General features: G+C 40.0%; 2 protein-coding genes across 2 annotated transcripts in view; one reads left to right on the top strand and one right to left on the bottom strand.

Annotated features, from left to right (window-relative positions):
- The window catches only part of cdkal1 (CDK5 regulatory subunit associated protein 1-like 1), a 247,851-nt gene that overhangs the window by 162,078 nt on the left and 61,410 nt on the right, over window positions 1-24,363 (bottom strand). Inside the window, exons 5-6 of the mRNA XM_061080642.1 lie at window positions 9,539-9,635; window positions 4,406-4,454 (exon numbers count right to left, since the gene is read on the bottom strand). Of these exons, the coding sequence (XP_060936625.1) occupies window positions 4,406-4,454; window positions 9,539-9,635 (146 nt within the window). The remainder of the gene's footprint in view (window positions 1-4,405; window positions 4,455-9,538; window positions 9,636-24,363) is intronic.
- LOC133013758 (sterile alpha motif domain-containing protein 3-like) lies at window positions 16,746-19,483 on the top strand. The gene is made up of 4 exons (XM_061080800.1): window positions 16,746-17,873; window positions 18,043-18,201; window positions 18,348-18,443; window positions 19,166-19,483. The coding sequence occupies exons 1-4, from the start codon at window positions 16,899-16,901 to the stop codon at window positions 19,481-19,483; spliced, it is 1,548 nt and encodes a 515-aa protein (XP_060936783.1). The 5' UTR covers window positions 16,746-16,898.

Raw genomic sequence — 24,363 nt, 5'->3', positions numbered from 1 at the left:
TTACAGAGTTTAGAGAGGCCAACTGCTGAGATGGGCAACCCCATGTTGTCACAGAGACACACACAGCATCTCACCCCCCCCCCATCTCTCTCTCTCTCTCTCTCTCTCTCTCCGTTGTTCCTTTCTCTCCTTCATAAATACAAACCAACATAAATCCTTCTATCCACTCATAACGGCCCATCATATCATGCTAGGGAGAGGGAGGGAGGGGAACAAGGATAGATGGATGGAAGGGTTGATGGATGGATGGTTTGATGATGACAAAAAAAAATTCCTCCCAGATGAAAGATGTAGTGGCGAGCCAGATGGATGGCCGGATCATGGAGGTGGGGAGCTAAAAGGATGACCTCTTGACCTGGGTCTGATGTCTCATAAGTGGTGGGTCTTGTTGTGCTCCCTGGTTTGATTGTAAAGCTGCAGGCAGGATCGAGGGGGAAAGAGGTAAATCGGAGAGAAGGAGTGCAATGCTTGTCATTTATCCTCCTAATATAACAGGTAATTGGATATGTACCATCATCTTTAACAATAAATCTGCTTATTTTCTGGCCAAATGTCAGGGAAAGGAATTTTAATGGTAAATATCTTAGATGCACAACAAATGCATTGCTTATAAATTCTCCAATGTGCTTTAATGCAAATATTTCAAAAGCGTGCTTCCTTTTAAAAGCCATACACAGGGCTTTGATGCATGACAATGACTAGCTCCACTACATTTGTACCTCCAGATGGGAGGTCATTGAGCATTAAACGATCTTCACAGCGCCTTCAGATGACTTCAAATATATGTGAATGCATCAAGTTGCCTCTTGGAACCTGCTCTTCAATTCCTCTCTTATTCAGTCTTTCCATACAATAACATCTTCATACTCCTGATGTATCTTTTCAGCATTAAAACACACAAACAGTTTGTTTATACTGGTAAAATAAGGATCGTGAGGTTATATGGATCCAATATAGCCTCTGATCTGAAGCTAAGTAGATACATTAGCCTGTCTAACCCTTGCACCCCCCTGTGTCTATGTCACACACATACACTAAATCTAAACTGTTTTGATGATAAAAGAATAGCAGTTGACCAAATACCATCATCTGTGGCTATCAACGCAGTGATGGAAGATCAATATTGGGAGAGCAAATAAAGAAATTGAGAAATAAAAATGACACTATAAAGAAAGAGGTATGTCAAATATTTATTAAAGGTGCAAAGGTAAGACTTTCAAGGAAATGTGCAATCCTTAAAGATTGAAAACATGAAAAACACATTTTCAAGCCTTTGTGTGGCTTTCTATCTAGGGCTGGACAATATTGATTAAAATGACATAACTGTTATCACGAAAAATGTCTCATTATTATTTATGTTAAGCTTAAAGACTTTTCTCGCTGCTGAGTGGAGGATGTGGTTTTAAAGACTTTTTTATGAGCAAAGGATGACAAACACTGGTAACAGCAAAACACTTTACAAATCTCAGGTGGATCAATTATGTGTTATACCTCCTCACTGTGTTTACACAATGCATAAGCAATCTATCTATATATATTGAACCTTTTATATATTGCTATAGAAGAACATGTGAATCCTTTGTTGTTATTACTGAATTTTTTGCAGATCTACTGGTTGGGTTGGAAAACGAGATAAAGCCAAAGGTGTGTTAGCAATTTGCAAGACAACTAACATCTGGAACAGCTAAAAAACATTTTTGCACAGTGGCAAGCATCACAAGTCCGGGCAGCCCTTGTAATGTGAGTGGCTGTATAGATATTAAGTACTGTGTGCATGCTCAGCAGTCCACCGGAGATAACTTCAGGATAAAGACATGCTCTTGTATTTACTATACAGGCAGTAACCTGAGCTTTATGTTAGATGGATTCAGTATTTACAGTAGTGCGGGATCGTGCAGTGACATTGGATCCATTCTTTTTGAGCCAGAATAGATAGCCTCATGCCTCAAGAACCAAGAACCAAGGTCATAAAAGGATACTAGTACTCATGTGGAAAAGAGACCTGCAAGCGCTTTTTGGTGCAGCAAAGAACTGTGTCTATTAGCAGTTCACTGAAGTAAGTATTTTAGTAGCCATTACAACAGGCAAATCCCGGAGCTTAAAGGTTTATGCGCAGGCCTCCGAGCTGAAATAACAGTTCTCAGTTTATACGAGGTCATAAAGAACTGTAATGATACTGGGGAAATTTGTTTCTATGGAGGGGGCACGGATTTAGGAAAAGGGGAGGGAAGGGGGGTCTAGTGTCAGAGGAAAAGGGGAAGACATAGATAGATTATGAGAAATGGTCGGAGGAAAGAACAGGGAAAGAATGAGAAAAATCATCGAGAAGAAATAAAAGTCACGGTGTACAAGTGAGTTTGTGTGTGTTTGTGTGTAGCCAGACGATTTAGGGTTGATGACACATTGTAAAATTAATCCTCAGTTCAGCTGTCCTTCATTAGAGTGAGGCCTGCAGTGCAAACTAGTCACTCATACACACACAGTACACACAGTGTAAACTCAATCTGTTCTTTATTAGAGAACAGCTGGGGGTGAATGACAGCTTGACTGGACACTCTCACACTGTAAACTTGCTCTGACCTTCATTAAACTGTTGAGTGCGTTGGTTCACTAACAGTTTAAATGGATGACCTAATCACTGCCATGTGTGTCTGTCCTGCTGTGAGCCACTCAGACAGAGATGACCACTTAACATGCTACTCAGACAGGAAGACAGAGAGATTCGAAAAACACTTGGCTTTAAAATACAGGTCGGCTCTAATCACTGATCATACTCATCAACGTAGTCAAGTCAAGTTTTGTGTGCATTTACTTCCAGGAAATTTAAACCATGAAAAAAGCAGTAAATCAAGTCACCCTGCACTTGGAAATGTAACACAAAGAACACACTCTTGTAGACCGACATTAACTTTCTAACATTTTGGCCAAGATGGCTTGTAGAATACAGCCTTGAAGAAACCAGAGTAAAATTTAAAGAAAAAATATTATATTTATATTTATTATTCTGGCAAATAAATCTACTTATAAAAGTATTAAACCAAAATACAATTCAAGAAGTCCTGATCTTAAAATTCAGCTATGAAGTGAACTTCAGGGACAAGAATAGAGACTTTAATGGATTCAAGGATGTAGACACACAGGCAGTGCGGCACTCGCTTTGTTCATGGTCATGAATGTCCTCCTGATTCAATATTTGACTAGATGACAAATGTGTTGTTTCTTTTTTGTCTTCGGCATACTGGAGACACACAAAACAACTCTTTGCCGTAGCCTCTGCATTATACTGTAGTCGGCCTTGTAAAACTTCAAACCTCGCTTTCTCAACTTTATTTTTTCCAGATGTTTCATCCGTTATCTCTTTTGATTAGCCTGATACCAAACAAATGAGTGACCTGCATGCCATGCATCCCTCAAATCATTCCATCACTTAAAATATATTTGTATAGCCCATATTCACAAATCACAGTTTGTCTCAAAGGGCTTAACAAGGTGTGACATCCCCTTAATCCTAAACAAGAGTGAGAAAAAAAACGATATATGAACACTGCCATTTTGCCGTTTTAGGGCCAAAGTCTGCACAATAGCGATCCAGAGTGAAGCCACATTATCAAGATCCCGCAGGTACATGCGATTGACCAATCGTCAGTCCGTTTTTATAGCATCATATAACAGATTAAAAACAAAAACTCTCTGGTAAAATTAATGAAATACCTTGCATCAGTGACAAGAACTAAAATTACAGAAACCATCTTTGGTAAAAAAATATTTAACATGTACTTTGACTATAGAAATCCCCCATCCACTAACATGGGGGAGGCAGGGTTTATGATCTATGAAGCAGCAAGCCAACAGGAGACAATCTGAGCGCTTTGTCTTTGCATTTGGGGAGCTGTCATTTCATTCGTCTTCATATACAGACTATGGTGTAGCATAGTGTTTCATTACATGGCCATGATGATACAAACATTTACCCTGCAGTGCTGTGAAACTCCTCTGAGATTTACTCGCCCATGTTTCACGGGGGTTAATTTAGGATCCCTCTTGTAAATGTTTGCAGTTTAAACAATCACCATCAATAATGACACAATCAAATGTTGTTAAAACCTTATAATAATTCAGTGTCATCATTTTTGATTACGTACTTTTCAACAGGAGCATGATATATTCCTGCTTTTGACCGTCCAGTCATTCTCAGCCCTGCTGTTCAGTCAATAAGTAGACAGACTGCTTTACTGAAAATCATTCATATGTGGAGCTGACTCAAGAGCTTCATTTCCCATTACAATAATAAAAGGATTCTCATTCATTCATTAGCTGATCAATGCGTTGCTGCTCGCTCACTCATACAATTGCTGCTCCTCGGTGTGTGTGTGTGTGCTTTGTACGCGTGTGTGCGTCAAAATACCTTTAATTGCCTCATCCACGACTTCCACCACTCGATCAATCTGCTGGACCTGAAATACAGACACACATGGGAGAAGTTTATTGATGCTGACGAGCCAAGTCCACAAGGTCAAACAAAAGCCTGATATTGACAACCCACAAACACACATAAACTGATCCACACTTAAACAAGGTGGGCATGTAAATATACACAAAGACGATGTGGGGTATAAGCACACGGACAAACAAGTGCAAAAGAAGACGCTGTTGTTTTCTCAGCAAGGATGAAGTGGTATAGATTTCTTAAATGCCACTGCGTGTCGATGTAGCTGTAAAACCACGTATATTATGTATCGACAGAGTCTTGGAGTGAGCATTCAAGATTGAGAGCAGAGGGAGGAAACGAAAGAGGCAGAGAGAATGGAAGACATATGATTATAGAGGGAACAATTCAGCAAGAACACATCATTAGAATATGAGAGAATAAAACTGAATCATGCTATGAAGAATCTAAATATTCTCCTCAGATGAAAATCCTGCAGCTCCATAGGTAACTCCGGAACTACCACTAAATGATGGAGGGACTAAAAAAACACTTGCAAACTGCAATGAAAAGATAACCTCCTCGGTGGAGGTAAAAACAAGAAAGATGTTGCTTACACGTTGGACACAGATAGAAGCCGGAGTGGAAGGTTTGACTGGATATTAAAGAGCTAGAATTCTGAGAACAGCACTTATTTTACTCATCTACTATCCTTAGGAGAGACGATAAGTGGAAGTGACATATAAGGCTGTACAGAGGGAAAAAGAAGTGGGGGAAAGTTAAAAAAAAAAAAGGATAATTCAATGCCATGACTTTCCCTTTTATTCCTCCCAGCATCCCCTCTACATATAATTCTCTCACTTTCGCTATTCTTAGAGGTCTATGCTCAAACCCTTAGTGCCAGCTCGCAATGCCTCCAGGCCCATTACCCAGTGTAACCCTTCTTTCAAACACAACTCACACAGATGCACGCTGTGCTTTGCAGGCAGCAGTTATAAGCATGTTACACACTGAAGTGAACTATTTTCCTCTAGCCATGCAATCTGGCTCCATTCAGAAGAGCAGCGGGTGTCCCTCTGCCCTCAATAGGTTGAGGTATCATTTATAATGTAACCATTATTTCAGATCTCACCAGTCAATTCTAATCACTAAAATCCTACTTTATGTGCCCATTGAGTTTTGTTTGATTAAGGAATATATATAGACTCACCAAGCACTTTACCAAGAACTGCTTATTCTTGCAATTATCTAATCAGTCAATCAGGTGGCAGCAGTGTGATGCATAGAACCATGCAGCTGCAGGTCAGGAGGTTCAGGTAATTTTCACTACCTTAGAATAGGGGTAAAGTAGGATCTCAGTGACTTTGACCATTGCCTGAATGTCACTGCCAGATGGGCTGGTCTGAGATTTGCACACAACAGCCACCAGAATTTACTCAGGGTGGGATGAAAAAGCAAATCATCCAGTGAGCAGCACTTTTGAGGTCAGAGGTAAAAGGCCACACTGGTTCAAGCTGACTCAAATGCTTTGGTACCACAGGTAACCACTCATCACAACTGGGGTGAACAGAGGAGCATCTCACAATGCGATAAACGGTAAATCTTGAGGTGAATGAGCTACAACGGTAAAAGAAACCATCATGTTTAACACATTTCAACAACCAGGACTCTCTCTGGAGCCTGACTTAAGTGAATGAAGTGAGTTGTCAAGTGAGCAATCAGGAGAAGAGCCTTAATAAGAGACGTGACAGATAATCAGATGGTCACTCTTGATGAGCTCCAGTGATTACAAGTATCATAGCAGAAAGAGATTGTAAGTTTCACGGCAATGAGCAAAATAATTATGTCAAGGTGATTGTTTTCAGATTCGCCTTTTTAATAAATGAGTGCAGAGACCGCTCTAAACCTGCCTGTTTGGAATGGTCTGTTTGCCTGACCTGTGGAGATGTTCCAGCTTTCTTTCTGAAACAGTAAGTGTGACCTGCAGTGATTGAGCTACAGCAAGTTCAGCAGTTTATTTAAAGTTCAGTGAAGCTCAATTCAGGACGCAGAACCCTAAACTGGAGAATCAGTTTCTGTTTGCGAACCAGCCCGTTGTCGCAAATGAACAGTTGTCATGATCACCAATATCAGACAGACAGATTTATTGATTTAGATTTGTACAGTTTTCTTAAACTCAGTTTTTTCTCAGTCTGACTACTTATTAACTGCACAGTATACGTATGTTTACAACGTTGCTGACCTACTGTAATTCTCAGATTACCCTGCAAGCTCTTTGCTGGTGTGTGAATGTGTGTGTAACGCATCTCTGATATAGGCAGTGGCATGTCTGCTGAAGACATGCAAAACACTGGACTTGCGTGACTTGCCTGTGTACGTTATGCACAATACAACGCCATTCATTTCACAACAACTGCAGACGGCGAAACACAACAGAAACGCACACAAAAGCTGACACACACACACAGCTTGATTAAAATGAATGAATTCAACAGGAAGCTTTTTTTTAAACTACTCCCCTTATCTAGCCGTTAGTGCAATCACTATATACAAATTCACAACTGCTTATTTGCATGTAATTTGCATAACCCACCAACTGTCACTGCCATTGTGAGGCTGATTGTAACTACCAGGGATATACAGGGGTGGGGGGGCACTCGTATACCTCTGTCAGGGTGTGTGAACCATGTGCGCCTGTTCAAGCCTGCATCTGTCAGTGTGTACTTGTCTTTCTATGGCTGTGAGGACAGTTTTAGTCGAAGCCATTGTTATAAGGATGTATTCAGTTCTCAAATTTCCATAGGGCTGTTTAAAGGGTGAGACCTGGTTTTAGGGCTGGGCATTTTACCTGTGTTGGTCCAGGTTGGGGGCAAGGGAATACACAAAAGTGTGTTTGTGTGTATCAACACATAATCCAATCTACTCATAACAATGAAAGGACCAGCAGTGGTAAACTTCCCAGCTGTTTCTGCCTCGCCCTGAAGGCTATTACATATATAAACCAGTTTATCTGAATGTAATTGTATTACACATACATGCCACTTGACTTGAATGTAATTGTGTAACACAGTGGCATGTTTACTTAAATTCAATTACATTATTTATGGCAAAGGATATTTAACTTAACATTCAAGACACCTCCCCACCCCCCCAACCCCATTATTTTTAAGCAGGAGGTAGTAATCAACCTTAGACAGTTTGATTTATCCCCATTTTCATCAGGGCAGTTTGCTTTATTAATGGAAGCACATACCCTCAAGCATTATTTCAAATCAAGATCAAGGTTTTCTGTGGTGATTTAAATGATATAATCTAATTCGAACAGTAGGTGTTCTTAGAAATACAAGAATTAGTTAGCTCTGTTAAACATGGATTAAATGTCTTAATACACAGTTCTCAACTACAAGGACTTTTTTGAAAACCTCTCATTGTTTATTAATGTTGGAATGTCTGATGTGATTTTGTTTGAATACAGAACTGAACAGACAAAAAATATCTTCATTCATGCCCCACTAAGGCCCTTCACTTTAAAATAAGTAGACTCAATGCCTTTGCAGGGTTTGGAGAATGACAGCATAAAGAAAAACACAAATAAAAACCCTTTATCAATTATTTAAATACTTCCCTCTTGTCGTAACTAAGGTGAAACAAACATTACAAGACGATTTTAAAATTCTATATCACATTTTATCATACACCACAGGGTTATGTTTGAAAACGTAACACTTGAGGGACTGTTATCAAAATTTAGCATAAAGCCAAATTCCCTTTTATGTGTCACAGACAACTGTAAGAAGAGGGCTTTAGATAACTGATTAAAAGAATGTTGTTACATCTGCATAATTCTGTCACTCCACCAATGTGAGGTGAGGTTTTCCCTTTAGCCTCAACATAATTTTAGTTTTTCGTTGGCTTCCCTGTGTCTGTAACCCTCACCTCTCTCACCTCACTGTCAGAACACTATCAAACATTTACAGGGAAAGTTGCCATTGATCCCTTTAAAGAAAGGGGGAATAAGAAGAACTGTTCAGACTTTGCTCAGAGCCTTAAGCCATGAGGTCTTAACATCAGTCACTGGCCCTGGCTTTTTCAATACATCAGATAGCTTAGGGGTCAATATACCTGATGTTTCTACCCTGGTGGGAAAGGTTCTATATGGTGATAACAAGACAGCCAAGAAAAACACATACAAATTAGGCCGTTAGATTTATGCAAAAAAGAAAAATAACACTGCACAGCTTTTAGCATCATTTTACCTGTTTGGCGTTGAACCTAGAAACCAACCCATGCATTATGTATGGGAGGGTGTCAAAGGGGTTTGCATCTCAAAGTGGGAAACGTACTGTTTAATCACATTAAAGCCGACTGAGAAGTTCATGCTGACAGTTTTATGCAGGAAACATGGGTTGGTAGCATTTATCAAAAATGAACTGGGGCGGCATATTGTAAAATAAAAACCTGTAACGCTGTAGTTAATTAATTTCAGCGCTCTCAGTTGTCTTTTAAACATTGTTCACAGGCAGCACTGCGGTTGACGACCTGCTCTAGACACGGTTAATTTTGGCATCTATGTCGTATATGCAGGCGCAGACTCGTTAAACAGGTGTCCGTGTTATTCATGCCAATGTCATATTTCCTCTTTCCATTGGGCCTAATCTTTCAAATTCTCTGTGCTTCCTTTCTTTCATTTCAGCGTCCTCAGGCTCTTTTCCACTTTCCCCGTTTCCTCTTTGTCTTGTACTTTTCTCCCCCCTTCCATCATATACTCTTCCTGCTTTTCTATTCCCCACCCTGTTCATCTTAGCAGTCTGGAGTTTTGTCTCCCAGGGATGTCTATTGATCCACCAAGAGGCAGGGAGGCCAGAATAGAACAGACACAGCAGGTTGGCAGCAAGGTGAATGACAGGTCAATCCATCTTAGTCTCAGTGTGTGTGTGTGTGTGTGCGCGCCTGTGCAAACTCCTCAAAGTGAACCCATTAGACACAAGTAAAGGCCAACAAAGGGACCCAGGCAGAAATATATATTTCTGTGAGAGCATATCCCTACAAAATTCAGGTCATTGCTGCCAGATAAGTAAGTTCAAATGCACAAACATGAATATGGATACATACCCCAATGATGCTGAGTCCTTTGAGGTAGTCCATACGTGGCTGGGCCTGGGGAACGCAACCTGCTAGTACCACCTTTTTCTCCTGTTCTTGAGCTTTTCTGTCAAAACATATAAAAAAAGAAAATGAGAAGAAAAGATAACATTTTTGCAATAACACTGTGCACAATTCCAACTAAGTCTCAGCGTTCTTTAACCCATTTAAATTCAACATATGGGTGTATATACCTTAAAGACCACATGTCAGGTTTATGTGCTTCTCCCTTTAGAGCAGGATGAGACATTTTTATACAATGTCATCGAGTGATTGATGGAGCACATCGTGATTTGGGAGAATGGCGAAGCATAGTATGGGTAATACAGTTAGTTGGTTTTCAAAAAAGTTTTTGAAGTTGCGTGTCAGACAATGGCTGACAATTTAAGGGAGGGAAGCGATACTGAAAAGATTGCAGCAGAGTTTCCTTGAGGAAAACAATGATGAAAGGGAGTTTTTGTTAATGTTGGCAATTCTGTCAGCTTTTCAGAGAAGCTGCAGGTGTTAGGTGGTTGTTTTCAAACAACGCTTAGGTTTTAGAATGCATTTCTATTTGCCGCCTTAGGTCTTAATGGGTTGAACTAAAACTGTTAAATATACTTTAGAAGCAAAGTCAATCAGAAAGTTTCAAGCTTCTATATTAAAAATAAAAGAACTTGAAAACAACACTGAGGTGTTTGTAGTGCCAGTTGCTTGTCATTTCTGGTCAATGTGACAAAGGAAAACAATGTTTGGGAAAGTTTCTTGCTACAAGGAGAACAAGGCTTGTTTTCCCCAGTGGCATGTGAGCTATTCCCTCATGGAATGCCCTTGAGAAAAAGAATTTGCTCAAGGTAAATCCCACAGTGTAAATTCACACTGTGTAACTATGATAATTGGTTTGTTTGTTATGTCTGATTATCAAAAAGAGGAACAACAGATTTTTGTATGCCTCAGTGCCAGCAACAGCCATGGCCAGAGGCACTCTGTTTTTGGGTTGCCTGTCTGTACGGACATCAGCCCGTCCATCTGTATGTCTTATTTGCGGTAACGCAATAAGAACACCTAGAGCAAATTTCATTACTTCTAGCAAAATACACTGTAAAAAGCCCAACTTCAAAAGCATTGGTCTAACTTATTTTTAAAAGTTGAGTGAGCAAATTTTTTTTTTAAATGTTGGGCAAACCCAAAGTTTCAAGTTTACAAATAAGTAGTGCAGTCAACTGAACATTTTAAGTTGAGGAAACTTCAAATATTGCTTAGCCAGCTCCGGGATGCAACTATAAGTTCAGATTGAATGATATGAATGCATTTATATATGGAATATATCTACTTAGATATGTATATATAAACACACACACACAAACAAACATATATACATATATACATATGTGAACATATATATTTATGTCTTGTATTATTATTATACACATTTACACACACATATAAAATATATATATATATATATATATATATATATATATATAGCATGTTCAGATTTCTTTATTTAGATGTTCAGCCCCGTAACGCCGGGATCACACCGACGCAGAAGCCACATTACTAAATGTCCCCCTTTGCCCATCCACTGCAGCCACAAGCAGTGATAAAGATAAAAAGAGAGAGTGGGGGCTACGTATTCTCCACATAGGCTTGAGTGGAGAATACGTAATTTACCCTCGACAGCCGACATTTAACGGAGCAAACAGCGGAGAAGTTCTTAAACATGGATGACATTAAATTAATAATTGAAGTGGAGAAGTGCAGTGAAAAAAAAGACTAATGTTGGGACAATGTTGGTTAATGTTGGAGCAAGCGCTGCACGGCGCTTCAGCGTGGCTTCCGCGTCCGGAGGGCGACGTCATGACGTAGTCAGTGTCACTGCGCACTCGTGTTTAGAGAAGCCAGCGCTCTCAGGTAGAGTGGGCTTGTCCGGACAAGTTGGGTGTAGTTGATCAGATGCACGTCCTTCTATCGCAAGTTTCGCCGCCTGTTATCCTCCGACCGGAAGTTTCGCCGCTTGATATCCTCCAACCGCAAGTTTTCTCGCCTGGTGTCCTCCGACCGCAAGTTTTGCCGCTTGATATCCTCCGACAGCAAGTTTTGTCGCCTGGTGTCCTCCGACCGCATGTCCTACGGCTGCGTGTCCTCCTCACTTTCTTCCAGCACTAACTAGGTAAGACTCCCGCCGCTGTTTTACTGGTTATTCTGCGACCCGTTGTCTTTCTAATGCAAAGATTCACAACGTTTGCAAAACTACATGTGTAAGCTATCCATATAATCTACCTGTTAGCTACCCGTGAAAACCACGTGCTGGCTAGCTTTAAGCTACCCGTGAAAGCCACATGTTTGCTAACTTTCAGCTACATGTGCAAACCACGTGCTGCCTAACTTTAAGCTACCCGTGAAAGCCACATGTTTGCTAACTTTAAGCTATCTGTAGACCAACCCCACCCAAACCACCGTGCTACGTTTATAAACTAACAACGTGTTAAGTTGAGTTATCAATAAAATAATGGTAAATTTTGATGATCTTCTCCTTGTGTATACTGGGGTATGTGTCGTCCGTTGGTGTCTTTTCTGTTTGAATCTTAGCATAACAGTGAATTTAACAATTAAGCTTTCATACAGAGCTCGTTCACGTGTTATTTATTTCAAAATAACTACTTATTTCATACATTTCCCACAAATATGGGGAAATGTAACTCAAATAGCCCTACATAGTTCTGTGTTTAATTTATTTCAAAGTACACCTACACTTGCCTCTGTATTTTTCTTCTCTTCATACGAGTTTGGTGTTTTCCTTTGTAACAGGTAAAAATAGCTATAAAAGTCAACAGTTCTTTATTGTTCTATAACTCATAAATGCAACAAAACAGTTTAGTATCAGTGTTAATTTTGGCAGCTATTTTTGATTTAGTCTTAGTCTTTTGACGAAAATGCATATTAGTTTTAGTCTAGTTTTAGTCATTTTTATCCTTCTTAGTTTTAGTCGACGAAAACAAATTACATTTTAGTCTAGTTTTAGTCGACGAAAACAAATTACATTTTAGTCTAGTTTTAGTCGACGAAAACAAATTACATTTTAGTCTAGTTTTAGTCACATTTAATAGCCACATTAAACTCCTTATCTTCCCTTCTCAGGTCCAGGGACCCCCTGTGTTGTGTCTACAACTGCGTACTAGTCTAGCTTGCAGTACTTAGGTTGTCCATTAGATGTCCCTCTTATAGGTCTATAGCAGGGGTCGGCAACCTTTACTATCAAAAGAGCCATTTGGCCCCCTCTTCCCCCAAATAAAATTTGTCTGGAGCCGCAAAACATATTTGATAACAAAGCTGATAAAATTTTATATAAAGTTATACTATACTAATCTGTAGATTATTGCATTTATGAACAACAATAAAGAAAACTGTTGACATTTTATTTATTTTTACCTGTTACAACAAAGGGAAACACCAAATGCTTATGAAGAGGAGAAGAAAATACACAGGCAAGTGTAGACCTACTTTGAAATAAATTAAACGCAGAACTATGTAGGGTTATTTGAGTCATCCCCATATTTGTGGGAAATGTATGAAATAAGAAGTACCCTATTTTGAAATAAATAAAAACATATAGCTGCAGCCTATATATTTTAGTTGGCGAAATGTGAAAACAAAAAGTGCAAGCAGATCAGAGCGGAGGAGGAAACTGAAGCTCGGTAGAAACCAACTGCAGCCTCTGCTCTGATCCAGAAGCTGCAGCGCTGATCTCAGAGCAGCTGAGACCAGAGAAACTCTGTGTTTTCACTGTTTCCATAGTTAAGAAGCAGCCGGGGAGTCAGTGACCGGCCTGCTTCACATGAACGAGCTCTGATCTCACTGTCTCTCTGAGCGAGTGCGCGGGGGCGGAGCCTCGGGACCGGTGCGCTGTCTGGCAGCACACGCACACACACACAGACACACACACTCGCCGCTCCGGGTACTTCATGACGGCCTGATACGATTATGTTTTTAAAAATTGTTGTGACTTAGTCAACCGCCAACATTTTCGTCTCGTTAACGAAAATAAAATAGATTTCGTCATAGTTTTTATTTTCAAAGATCCATTTCGTTACGTCTTCGTCTCGTCTTAGTCATGGGAAAAGGGGCGTTAACGAATTTTTTCGTTATCGTCAACGAAATTAACACTGTTTAGTATAGTATAACTTTATTAGCTTTCTTATCAAATATGTTTCTCAGCTCCAGACAAATTTTATTTGGGCGAAGAGGGGGCAAAATGGTTCTTTTGATGTAAAGGTTGCCTACCTCTGCCTCAGCCAAATTGAGTTTGTTCATTTGGGTGGTGTTAAACTCATAAACTAAATGTGTTTTCTTTGTTTCACAGGATTTGGATGCAGTGTAAGGAGTGCAAGTTCTCGCACCCTAATCAGGATATTCTCCTCAAGCATTACCGACTTTGCCACTACCGGGGACGCTTCTGGCCACTGCCGTGCCTGTACACTGACTGCTGCTGCACTTTCAAAACAAGCGGTGGGTTAAAATGCCACCTTTCAAGAGTACACACAAAGTCCAGAAAAACTGAAGTAGAAGTCACCTTTTTTTGTCAATTGTGTGACTTTAAAGACATCTGTGCCCCAAAGAAATACATAGCCCATCTAAAGACTCATTTGAGGCAGCATGTGACTGTTTATTGTCCTTTCAAAGACTGTGAATTCACAAGTACTGTGCTTTCAACCTTCAGTAGTCATATAAGCAGGAGGCATAAATCCTACAACCTTACTGATTTCCGAGCATCTGTAACATCCTCAACACCTCAACCATCTAATCCATCAGAACAAGAGGAAGAATTTCCACCTGAGATCAATGTTCAACAGCATCCTTCGGAGGCAGAGAGCCGCTCATACGTAGAACCTGCAGAAAGTTCTACAGTTGAACACAAACTTGCATCCTTATTTCTCTACATGCAAACTGTTTTACATATTTCTAAAAGTGCAACTCAGCAAATTATAAGTGGTTTTACTGATGTTGTGTCACTCTCCAAATTTACAGCCAAGCAATCAATCAGAGACGTTCTTAAAACCTTTCCAAGTTGTACTGATGAGTCTGTTGCAGAAGAACTAACAGAGCGCATTTCAGACTTAATATACAACACTAACCCTTATCTTCTGGCAACATCAGAAAAGGGCGTTCTCTCAACAGAATATCGAAGGATTAAATATTATAAAGAACATTTTAAAGTTATTGATCCTGTTGAGTATCTTTACGATAGACAACATCAGAACACTTTTGTGTATGTTTCATTGTTTGAAGTCCTTGAAGTTTTGCTCAACAGACCAGATGTCTTAGAAAAAGTGGTTTTTGACGACGACTGCCTACCCGGACAATATAGATCTTTTCGGAATGGGCACTATTACAAACTGAACAAACTTTTAGGTGGCCAGAGAAACTGCATTTCGCTAGGTCTTTACATAGATGACTTGGAAGTCTGTAATCCACTAGGTACTTCAAGGAAAATACACAAGATAACAGCAGTATACTGGGTGCTCCAAAACTTACCTGCTAAATTCCGTTCAACTCTTCCATCAATACAACTTGCGCTGCTTGGGAAAAGTGTTGACGTGAAAGAATTTGGGTTTGAAAAATTTTTCACTCCACTTCTCAAGGATATAGGCCGTATAGAGCAAGAAGGTGTATTCGTCAAATCCCTTAATTCACATGTAAGGGGAACAGTTCTCTGTGTATGTGCTGACAACCTTGGAGCTCATGGTTTAGCGGGTTTCCAAGAAAGCTTTATAGTGGACAATCTTTGCAGGTTTTGCCTTGTCAACAAAAAGGATATACAGACTAAATCTAGCAGCCACTTTGAGTTGAGAACTGTTGAGCAACACAACTCTACTGTAGCTGAGTTAATGGAGACTGGCGTTAAAAGTGTTCTTGGTGTCAAAGCTGAATGTGTCCTAAGTAAACACCTGTCTTACTTTCATCCTATTACTGGATTCCCACCAGATATTCTCCATGACTTATTTGAAGGAATTGTCCCTTTTGAGTTATCTATTTGTCTGAAAGAACTGATCTCAAGAAGTTACTTTAGTCTTGATATTCTCAACAGCCGCATTAGTAATTTCCCATATAAGGACTCTGACAAAGTAAACAGGCCCCAAAGAATATCCAAGGCCAGCTTTTCAAAGGCAATAATAGGTGGGAATGGGCATGAGAATTGGACTTTGCTGCGGCTACTGCCCTTAATGATTGGTAATCTTGTACCAGAGAATGAAGCCTCTTGGGAGATCTTGATGGACCTGAAAGAGATAGTTGAGTTGATTGCATCAGCATACTTTTCAGATGCCATCTTGGCTTTCCTTGAAAGGAAGATTACTGACCACAGGGAGTTGTTCAGAGAAACCTTTCCGGACCTGAGATTAAGACCAAAACACCACTTTGTGGAGCACTATCCCCACTTGATTCGATGCTTTGGTCCATTAATAGACTTATGGACCATGAGATTTGAGGCCAAGCACAGTTCTTTCAAAAAGATTGTGCATGATGTCCACAACTTCAAAAATATTCTCCTCACACTTGCAAACAAGCACCAGCTAACAATGGCCCATTACCTAGATGGTCCAAGCCTCTTTTCACCTCCCTTGTCAGTGCAAAATATTAAAACAGTTAGCTCATTTAGCTTGGACATCCCACAGAGGAGTGCAGTAAAAAACAAATACCCGCACCTCTCAGTGTTGTCCCTTGCTTCAGATGTACATTTGCATGGAACCCGCTACAGTGAAGGCATGGTTTTGTGTGCAGGGGAATGCAGTGGCTTACCAGAGTTCTTGAAACTTGTTAATATTATTGTTCATTCCCAAAGTAACACGGTTTCCTTCTTGTGCAGGAAGCTTTCTTCGTGGTATATTCAACATCTAAGGTGTTACGAGGTGTCTGAAAATGCTGACCTAGAAATAGTTGAGCCAGAAGACCTGAATGATAACACTCCCCTAACGTCTTATGCTGTCGGGGGAAAGATAATCATCTCCCTGAAGAGGTTCCTCCTTCACTGAAAGCTAGATTTTGGGACCAATTGTAGTTGTGTTTGAAATGCTGGTTCAGATGTACAAAGGAAACACTGTGTTCTAAACAGTTATGTGCAAAAACTACCTTATTTGATATTCTTTATGTGTATTTTGAAATATAAATTGATAAATTATGATATTGGGTTGCCCCAAATGTCAGTTGTTCAAAACAAAAGCAAAGATGTGTATGTATATGGTCCCGGTGAAGTCACTGGAGACACATTCTAAGGTGTTAAAGACATGCTCAGAACTGTCCTGTGTATTTTGTGACCTTGCTATGGCGTTCTTATACGTTTTTTTTTCAGATCATGCTGCTACGTGTTGTCATTTCCCCTGATAACATCAGAAGATTGGATATTTCAGAAGACCTCGAGTCTCTCGAACAATTGAAGGGGATTCTTACAGAAAGACTTCAACTCGAAGGCGACTTTTTAATTCAGTTCGAGGACCCTGACTTTGGAAATGAACTGTGTAATTTGACAGACATTAGAGAGCTTCCTCCAGAAAGAGCTGTATTGAAGATCCTGAAATCCTTCATCCCAACAGAATCACCGGCTTCTACCTCTACCTTTTCTGGACTGGATTCTGATAGCATGTCATCTCCATCCACCAGTGCAGCCCAGGGTTCGTCCGTACAGCTTAGGCGGCGTGAGAGTGCAGAGAACTGGCCATCTCCATTCCCAATTCCAGTCTTTTCATTTGATGTTGCACTGAGGCTTTCTAACGGGGATGCTTTGTTCAAGGAAAGTGGAGTACTTCTCACTGTACCAAGGGAAATGAAAATGGACATCCTGGACAACCTAGCTCAGGCAATGTTTTCCTACAAGGCCTACCCAAAGACTCAAGAAATTGAATCAGTTGCTGCTGCACTTATTGAGAAACACCCATCTCTTGCTGACCCAGGAGTTGGAACTGGATTTCACAGCTGGGCCATGAGCATTAGATATAAGCTTGGCAACTACCGCCAAAAGCTACGGATGGCAGGCTGTAATGAAGTCCGGGTTAACCAAAGAAAAAATGCAGAGGTGACCAGGTGTCTAAAGAAAGCCAGAAGGTGTGAAGTGAACTTTCTTCCAGACAATCCTGAAGGGCAGACTGACGAATCACAAGAGAGGGAAAGGAAATTAATACAGGAGGAAGTTCTGAAAAGACTTCCAAACAAGACCCTGATCGAATCGAAAATGGAAGCTACTTTTTCCCTACGCAGGAAGGGTATTGTGGAGGAAGAACCGCCTATTGCTGATGTGTTGGAGAAGTGGCCAGCATTGTTTTTGGAAGAACAGGTAAGATTTATTTTTTTTATAATGTGTAATGTCCTGAATGCTCTACAAATTCCACCATTCTGCTCAGCTTCCGGATGTAGCAAACCCTTTTAGTTTATAACTACAATGTGGGCACCTTCTGTAATTGGAGTCTGTATTAACACTAATACTGTTATTTCTCCTCTCTTAGATATATGCTGAGTTTTTTAGAATCACTCAAGTGGATCTAAAGAAGACCTTCTTGACATCTTTGGATGCACACGCCTCAAACCTGATAAAGCTTTATAGAACACGTAGCGGGACACAAGGAAAGGACTTAAAGGCCCTCCTTGACAACCTTGATGAACAGGTAATGCAAGTAGGAGATAAATTAAGGTTTTCTGAGAGTGCATTTTCACATTGCAAACAGACATTAACATAAATTGTGAATAGGTGTGGTGTGATTTTATTTTCAGGCCATGGTATATTTTTTTTAACTTTATTTGTGTCTTTCAGACAACCGATGTGCTTGCACAAAGGAAGGCCACAGCTCTACGAGGTCTACCTCTCTATTTGAGGGAGAATCCAGGCAACGTCCTGAAGACATGTCTGGTAAGAATACTTCGGTTTATACCATTGAAGTTTTTTTCTTCCATTTTTTTTAATAGCTGGGCCAATATAAATATACAAGGGGCCAGTACATCTCTGATTAGGGAGCAAAAACATTCATTTGATAGTAATATGCAATAAAACAACTTATTTATATTCCCTTTAATGTAATATAAGTAATTATCCCTAATTAAGGCTGAAATCTTTAACAATAAAAGTAAAAACCCATTATCAAGAGGTAATCTATGAGGGTTGACCTAAAAAAAAACTTAAATCAGTAAATTTTGCTGCAAGTCTTTGTGTTTGGATTGTGGCCGATTTTATATGCACTGTCAGGGTGAGATATTGTCCATCCTTTTTGGATTGTTAACACTTATGGAATCAAAGGATTATCCCACACCTTTTAAACTGCACACCAGCAGAATTTTATGAGCACCTTTAGAAAAAAATGCCAGATTTCGCACAAATTATCCCTTCACATGGATTAACTGATGACATCTGGGTGGTCAAAATTAATCTGGTGGCCTTACAAAATGTATTTTTTAATGTATCTTAAATTTGTCGTTAGGAAATTTCTTCATATTTTGAACAGTGGTCACTTGCACTCAAAGTTTAACTCATAAAGGCGCATGTCACTTTACTCATGGGCAGGGGCATATAATTTATTTATAAATGTGGTGATGAAAACATTAAAAATTTAAGTAATGTCTGTTTGTTTTCTCTAGGATACAGACTCGGAGGAAACGTCCGTTGCAGGTGTTCAACTTGGCATAGTCACCATTGTTGAAGATGATGTTGGGAGAGCTCACTCAATGCCCAGAACAGTCAACATTGCCCTTGTCATCGAGGAAAAGGTCGTTGTGGATAACATCTCTGACATCAGTACAGCCATTGTACTTCTCTTTGGATGCATCTACAACCTCAACCTGGACTACCCCAAAGGATTGAAGTACACTTTTGAGGCCCTTCAAAAGATTTTTATGAACCTTGGCACAGAGTGTTCTGCCCGTGTTCAGGCTCAGAAAAACAACTTGTTAAAGTAGCCCAATACCATGACACAAGTTCTTAAGTTCAGTGATAACTACACAAGTTTGTGTAGTTTGTGTATTTTTTTATAAACCTCTGCACAGATTGCTCTGCCTGTGTTCAGGCGCTGAAAAAAAACTTGTTAAAGAAGCCTGCCACCATGAACACTTGCGCACATAGACATGTCACTTTATTCCTCAAAATATGTTTTTAAGTTCAGTAGTAGCCACACAAATCACATGTTCCCATTTGAAGTTAGTGTTTACTAACTGCTGGATTTGTTTATCTCTGCAACTAAACACGTTTGTGTCTTGTTACACGTTTTTATGGATGCGCTTTCTATAGACATGTCACTTTATTCCTCAAAATGTTTTTAAGTTCAGTAGTAGCTACACAAGTTTGTGTAGTGTTGCTACGAATCCCATGTTCCCATTGGAAGTTAGTGTTTACTAAGTGCTGGATTTGGTTATCTACATCTCCTAACATGTTTGTGTCTTGTTACATATTTTTTTTATGGATGCACTTTCTTCACTGCTGGGTTTGGCCAGTGGTTTCCTCAAGTATCTGACTAACACATGTTTTGTGATTCATAGTGTCATCATACTGTTTTCTATATTATAGCTAAAGTATTGAGAGCTGGTTCTGCACTTTGTTATGTGTTTACATATCTATCTTTGAAAATAATTGTATAATGATACCAAGTTCACTTAAGTATCGCTGCTGCTGCAATTTCAATGTTGCCTTTTTTGTAGTTATTGGATGTATATAATGTTAACCCCTGTGTTCTTAATAAACAGATTATTTATAGAATTTTGCTGTTATTATTGAATTTCCACAACAGTATGAATAGAGTAAACTTGAGTTAGCTCAACTCATGGGCAGCAAAGTTGAGTTAACTAAGCATTTCAAGTTTAAGCTTAAGTTCTCTCGACTGAAACTATCCAGTTCTGTTGATGTATGTTTTCAAATCATTAGCATGCATATAATCTAGTATTCCTAACTTGTAGATTTGAGTAGCTCTGAATGGAGATGTTAAGTTAGTCTAACAGAACATCACCATTCAAAGCTACTCTATATAACATTTTGAGTGAACTTAATTATTTAATTTGACACAACTCACAAGCCCTTAAGTTAGGTCAACTCAAAAAAGCGTTGCAGCTGGTTGCTTTACTTTTTTAAGTTGAGTCAACTTTTCTTTTTTTACAGTGTAGCCACTTGGACTCAAACATGATCCGATTCAAATTCGGTAGGGAAGGAGGGAAATCTCTGTTTTTAGCCACAACAATACCATTTATTTAAAGTCAAGGGTATTTGATTTAATGTTTAATTAAGGTTAAGGAGACTGCATTAAAAATACAGGCCACAAAGTGCAACTTCAGTTTAACTTAAGTTGGCACAACTATGATTAGCAGTTAAGGCCAATTTAATGAGCCAGGTTATAAAATAACAACAAAGCTTTCTGTGTTTTGATTTGGTCTAATATAACATGGTGTTGGTCTGAAACTGTCTGAACATGTACTAAACTAGATTGTGAGACTTCATAAAAATGGGAGAGGGTACACAAGTGTCTGTAGGCTACTGAACATAAGCCGAAACACATTTGTAGTGGTTCGGCCTTAGAGGAAGAGACATGCTGCCAATAACAGGATTATCTGGAAGGATTATCTGAGGAAATTGGTGTCTCAGTGACTGAGCAGAAAGTTGGGAGGACATTGCAAGAAGTCAAACTCTTTATATGGCCTCCAAAAAGAAAGGAAATGCATACAAAACTAAATAAGATAGATACAACTTTGCCAAAGAACATGAAAAGAGGCCTGGGGTGCATATTCTTTGGTCAGACAAAAAAAATATATTTGTTCCAATGCGGCATGATGTGGTGCAATAGAAAAAGAAATGTAAAGGTTGCACTGGGAATGTAATTCATATACCAAATACTGAATGGAATTACTCCCAATCAGCAACAAGCTTGACAGAACCTTATTAAAAACAAAAAGCAAAGTTCACACAAGAGTCTTTACAGAAGAAGGAAAGAGAAAACTATGATCTGACCAAATGTGTCCCCTGACTTCAATCCAATAGAAAACCTTTGAGTCAATATTTTAAAACAAAAGATGCAGCAAGGGGGGAAAAAAGAGACTGCTTTAACAAATACCAGCTGAAAGGAATCATCTGTGAATAATGGCAGCAAATCTCACCACAGATTTGTTTACGCTGGCATCAGCCATGACAAGGAAGATCAAATCTGTCATCAACAATAAAGTCTAGAGGACGGAATATGAATATTAAAGGGTGTACCGACATTTGTTGGAATAGTTTCATAAATATGAACCTATGTTATAGAACATTTTCCTGATACTGGCCATGTTATATTGTATAACACAATGTGATGTAAAAACATAATGTATTTATTAACAATCACTTATTAATATAAATGAAAACCGGCACTAAGAATCAAGATGTGAATTTAAAGCAAACCACAACAAGAGTGAGTGTATGTGTGCGTGTTTCGAGTGTGCGCATGCGGATGTGTGCGAGTCTGTATGTCACCTCCAGTTAGTGGCAGTGTGATTTGAGACACTCGGTCTGTCTGACAAAAGCTTTTGGAGGAGCTGCCCAGACTCCGCCATGAATCTTTAATAATGAAGCCTCCTGACAGTTGGAGTGAGAGAGAGAGGGAGGGAGAGAGGGATGAAAGTGGGGAGCTGTGTAAGTGAGGAAGGAATCATGGGAGGAGCAAAGAACCTGGATGCAAACTGTCAGTTGTGTTTTAATTCAGGCTGTGTTTGTATTCCTCGGCAAAGCAAAGACAGGCAGAGTGATGGAGGTGGAGGGGGTGAGCGAGAGAGCAGAGCGAGAGAGAGGTGAAGGCAGACAAACAAAGCGAGGAACGGAGGGATAGATGAAAGCTACAGTTGGTGAGAGATGCGTGGGGAGATGAAGGGAGGAGAGATGAAGGCAGATAGTGAAAACTTTTTTACGATTATTTTTTGATTATTATTCTGAGCTGTTTGTATTATTCAGGTTTATTTTAGTCTCCTCATTTTTTTATTTCTTCATCTAATTCCTCTAAGTGTTGAGCAGGTCCCAACAAATCACTTAAGATGCCAAAAAAGATGACACATGGAGGAAGAAGAAAGTCTGCTGGATGTGACGCCTCACCACAGACTAAAGTGTTCTATAAGCACGTTCAGAGAAACTGTACTTCCATTGATCCTCAGAAATGCATGTTATTATTAAACATGTATGTTTATAGCTTTATCAACACCCCTTTGACCTTTATTATAGAAAATAAGGGAATAATATCCAGCTACTTCGAATCTCTGTTCTGGTGTAAAATCATGCAGAAAACACACAGAGGCATGGAGCACTGTATAGCAGTAGAATCGTGATGCTGGTAAATACTTAAAGGGGGAATGATGTAAACTTTCAAGACTGGGTGAAGTGAGACGGATGAAGCCAAAAAGAGGGATTTATCTGCTTAGAGTAACTTGTTCCCCCCAAACTGTTCCTCATGAGGGACCCACACTGGCATCACTGAGCACACAGACACACACACACACACGCACAGTAGGGGTGCGTCTGCATAATTCACGCCGTCTCCTGCCAAAATGCGCCAAACGTTCCTTTAATGCGCTACTTGCTCCCCGCCCACACACCCAGAGCCATAGCTGACACAGCGAGTAAGCAGACGCTGCCTGATCCGTCGCCTCAGCGCCCCAGGGGGGAACAGGCCAATCACGTCGCACACAGTTCCTGGATGGGATGAGATGGAATGGGATTATGTGATGCAGTTGCCGTGGTGATACTTTTGAGCCCGACTGAGCGCTCGCTGCCAGTGACCCGGACCAGAGCAGATGTCCCCCGAGACCAGAGGACGAGGTGTGCTCGCAGACGCACACACACACACACACACACACGCGTGTTTCCTTGGCTTCCTTGGCACCTCGCCCTAAATCTCTGCGGCCCCCTGTCAACTCCATGCTCTCCATAGCCTCAAGACCACACATGCACACACACACATACCAATGGTCACGGATGGTAATGGCAAACAGCAAACACTCATCTATGCATACATGTATGACCTCTGCGGTATACATGTATGTTAGGGAGGGCTGTGCTGTACATACTGGTTTTTAACAGCTGAGTGGACACAGTGAATCAGTCAAATTAGAGCGGACTAAATGTCCAACTGAATTGATCAGGTTGACTTGGAGAAGCCCCTTGTAGTAGATATGACATTAAAATAACTCTCGGCATTAAGATGGACCACAGTGCATGACCTATATAAGGGCCTTTTCAACTTTCTTCCAACAAAACTTGAAGTGAAAGGTGGCCCTTCATGCCTGGATCTTCTATAGCATAGGATTTATATGACTGCGGCGGAAATGCAGTGACATTATCATATAAATAAGCCACGATGCCGATGTTCTCACAACTGCAACAAATGTCTGAAAACGGCCAAGTCAATATAAAAGAATATGGCCAGCATTTTTAACAAATCAAGTACATGTACTAAGATAAAGTTTGAATAGAGTAAGTGGTTAGCTAAATAAAACAAATTGTTTAAGTTAATTTTATGTTCGTTGTGCCTGGTGTTTCGAGAAGAGCTAACTTTCTTTTTTTTTCATTTTTTGCAGCCATCATCATGGCGAATTTTGTCATTTTAAGTTGTCGCCACATGTCGGCCACCAATCTGTCACTAGTACGAGTCCCAGCTGCACCTCTGGTACAGAAGGACCACATGCTGCAAGATTTCCTCCTGGTGGGGTACGAGCATGCAGTGTTGAGAAATCCCACAAATCCTGCGACTTCTGATCACTTCTCTAAGTGAAAATGTTCCCCAAGGCAAAGAACTAAAACTTAATTAGAATCACCTCTGCAGTAATCTCCCTTGATC

The sequence above is a fragment of the Limanda limanda genome, chromosome 11, assembly GCF_963576545.1.
Source record: "Limanda limanda chromosome 11, fLimLim1.1, whole genome shotgun sequence".
NCBI classification, from domain to species: Eukaryota; Metazoa; Chordata; class Actinopteri; order Pleuronectiformes; family Pleuronectidae; genus Limanda; species Limanda limanda.
This window is presented reverse-complemented; position numbering and strand designations above follow the sequence as displayed.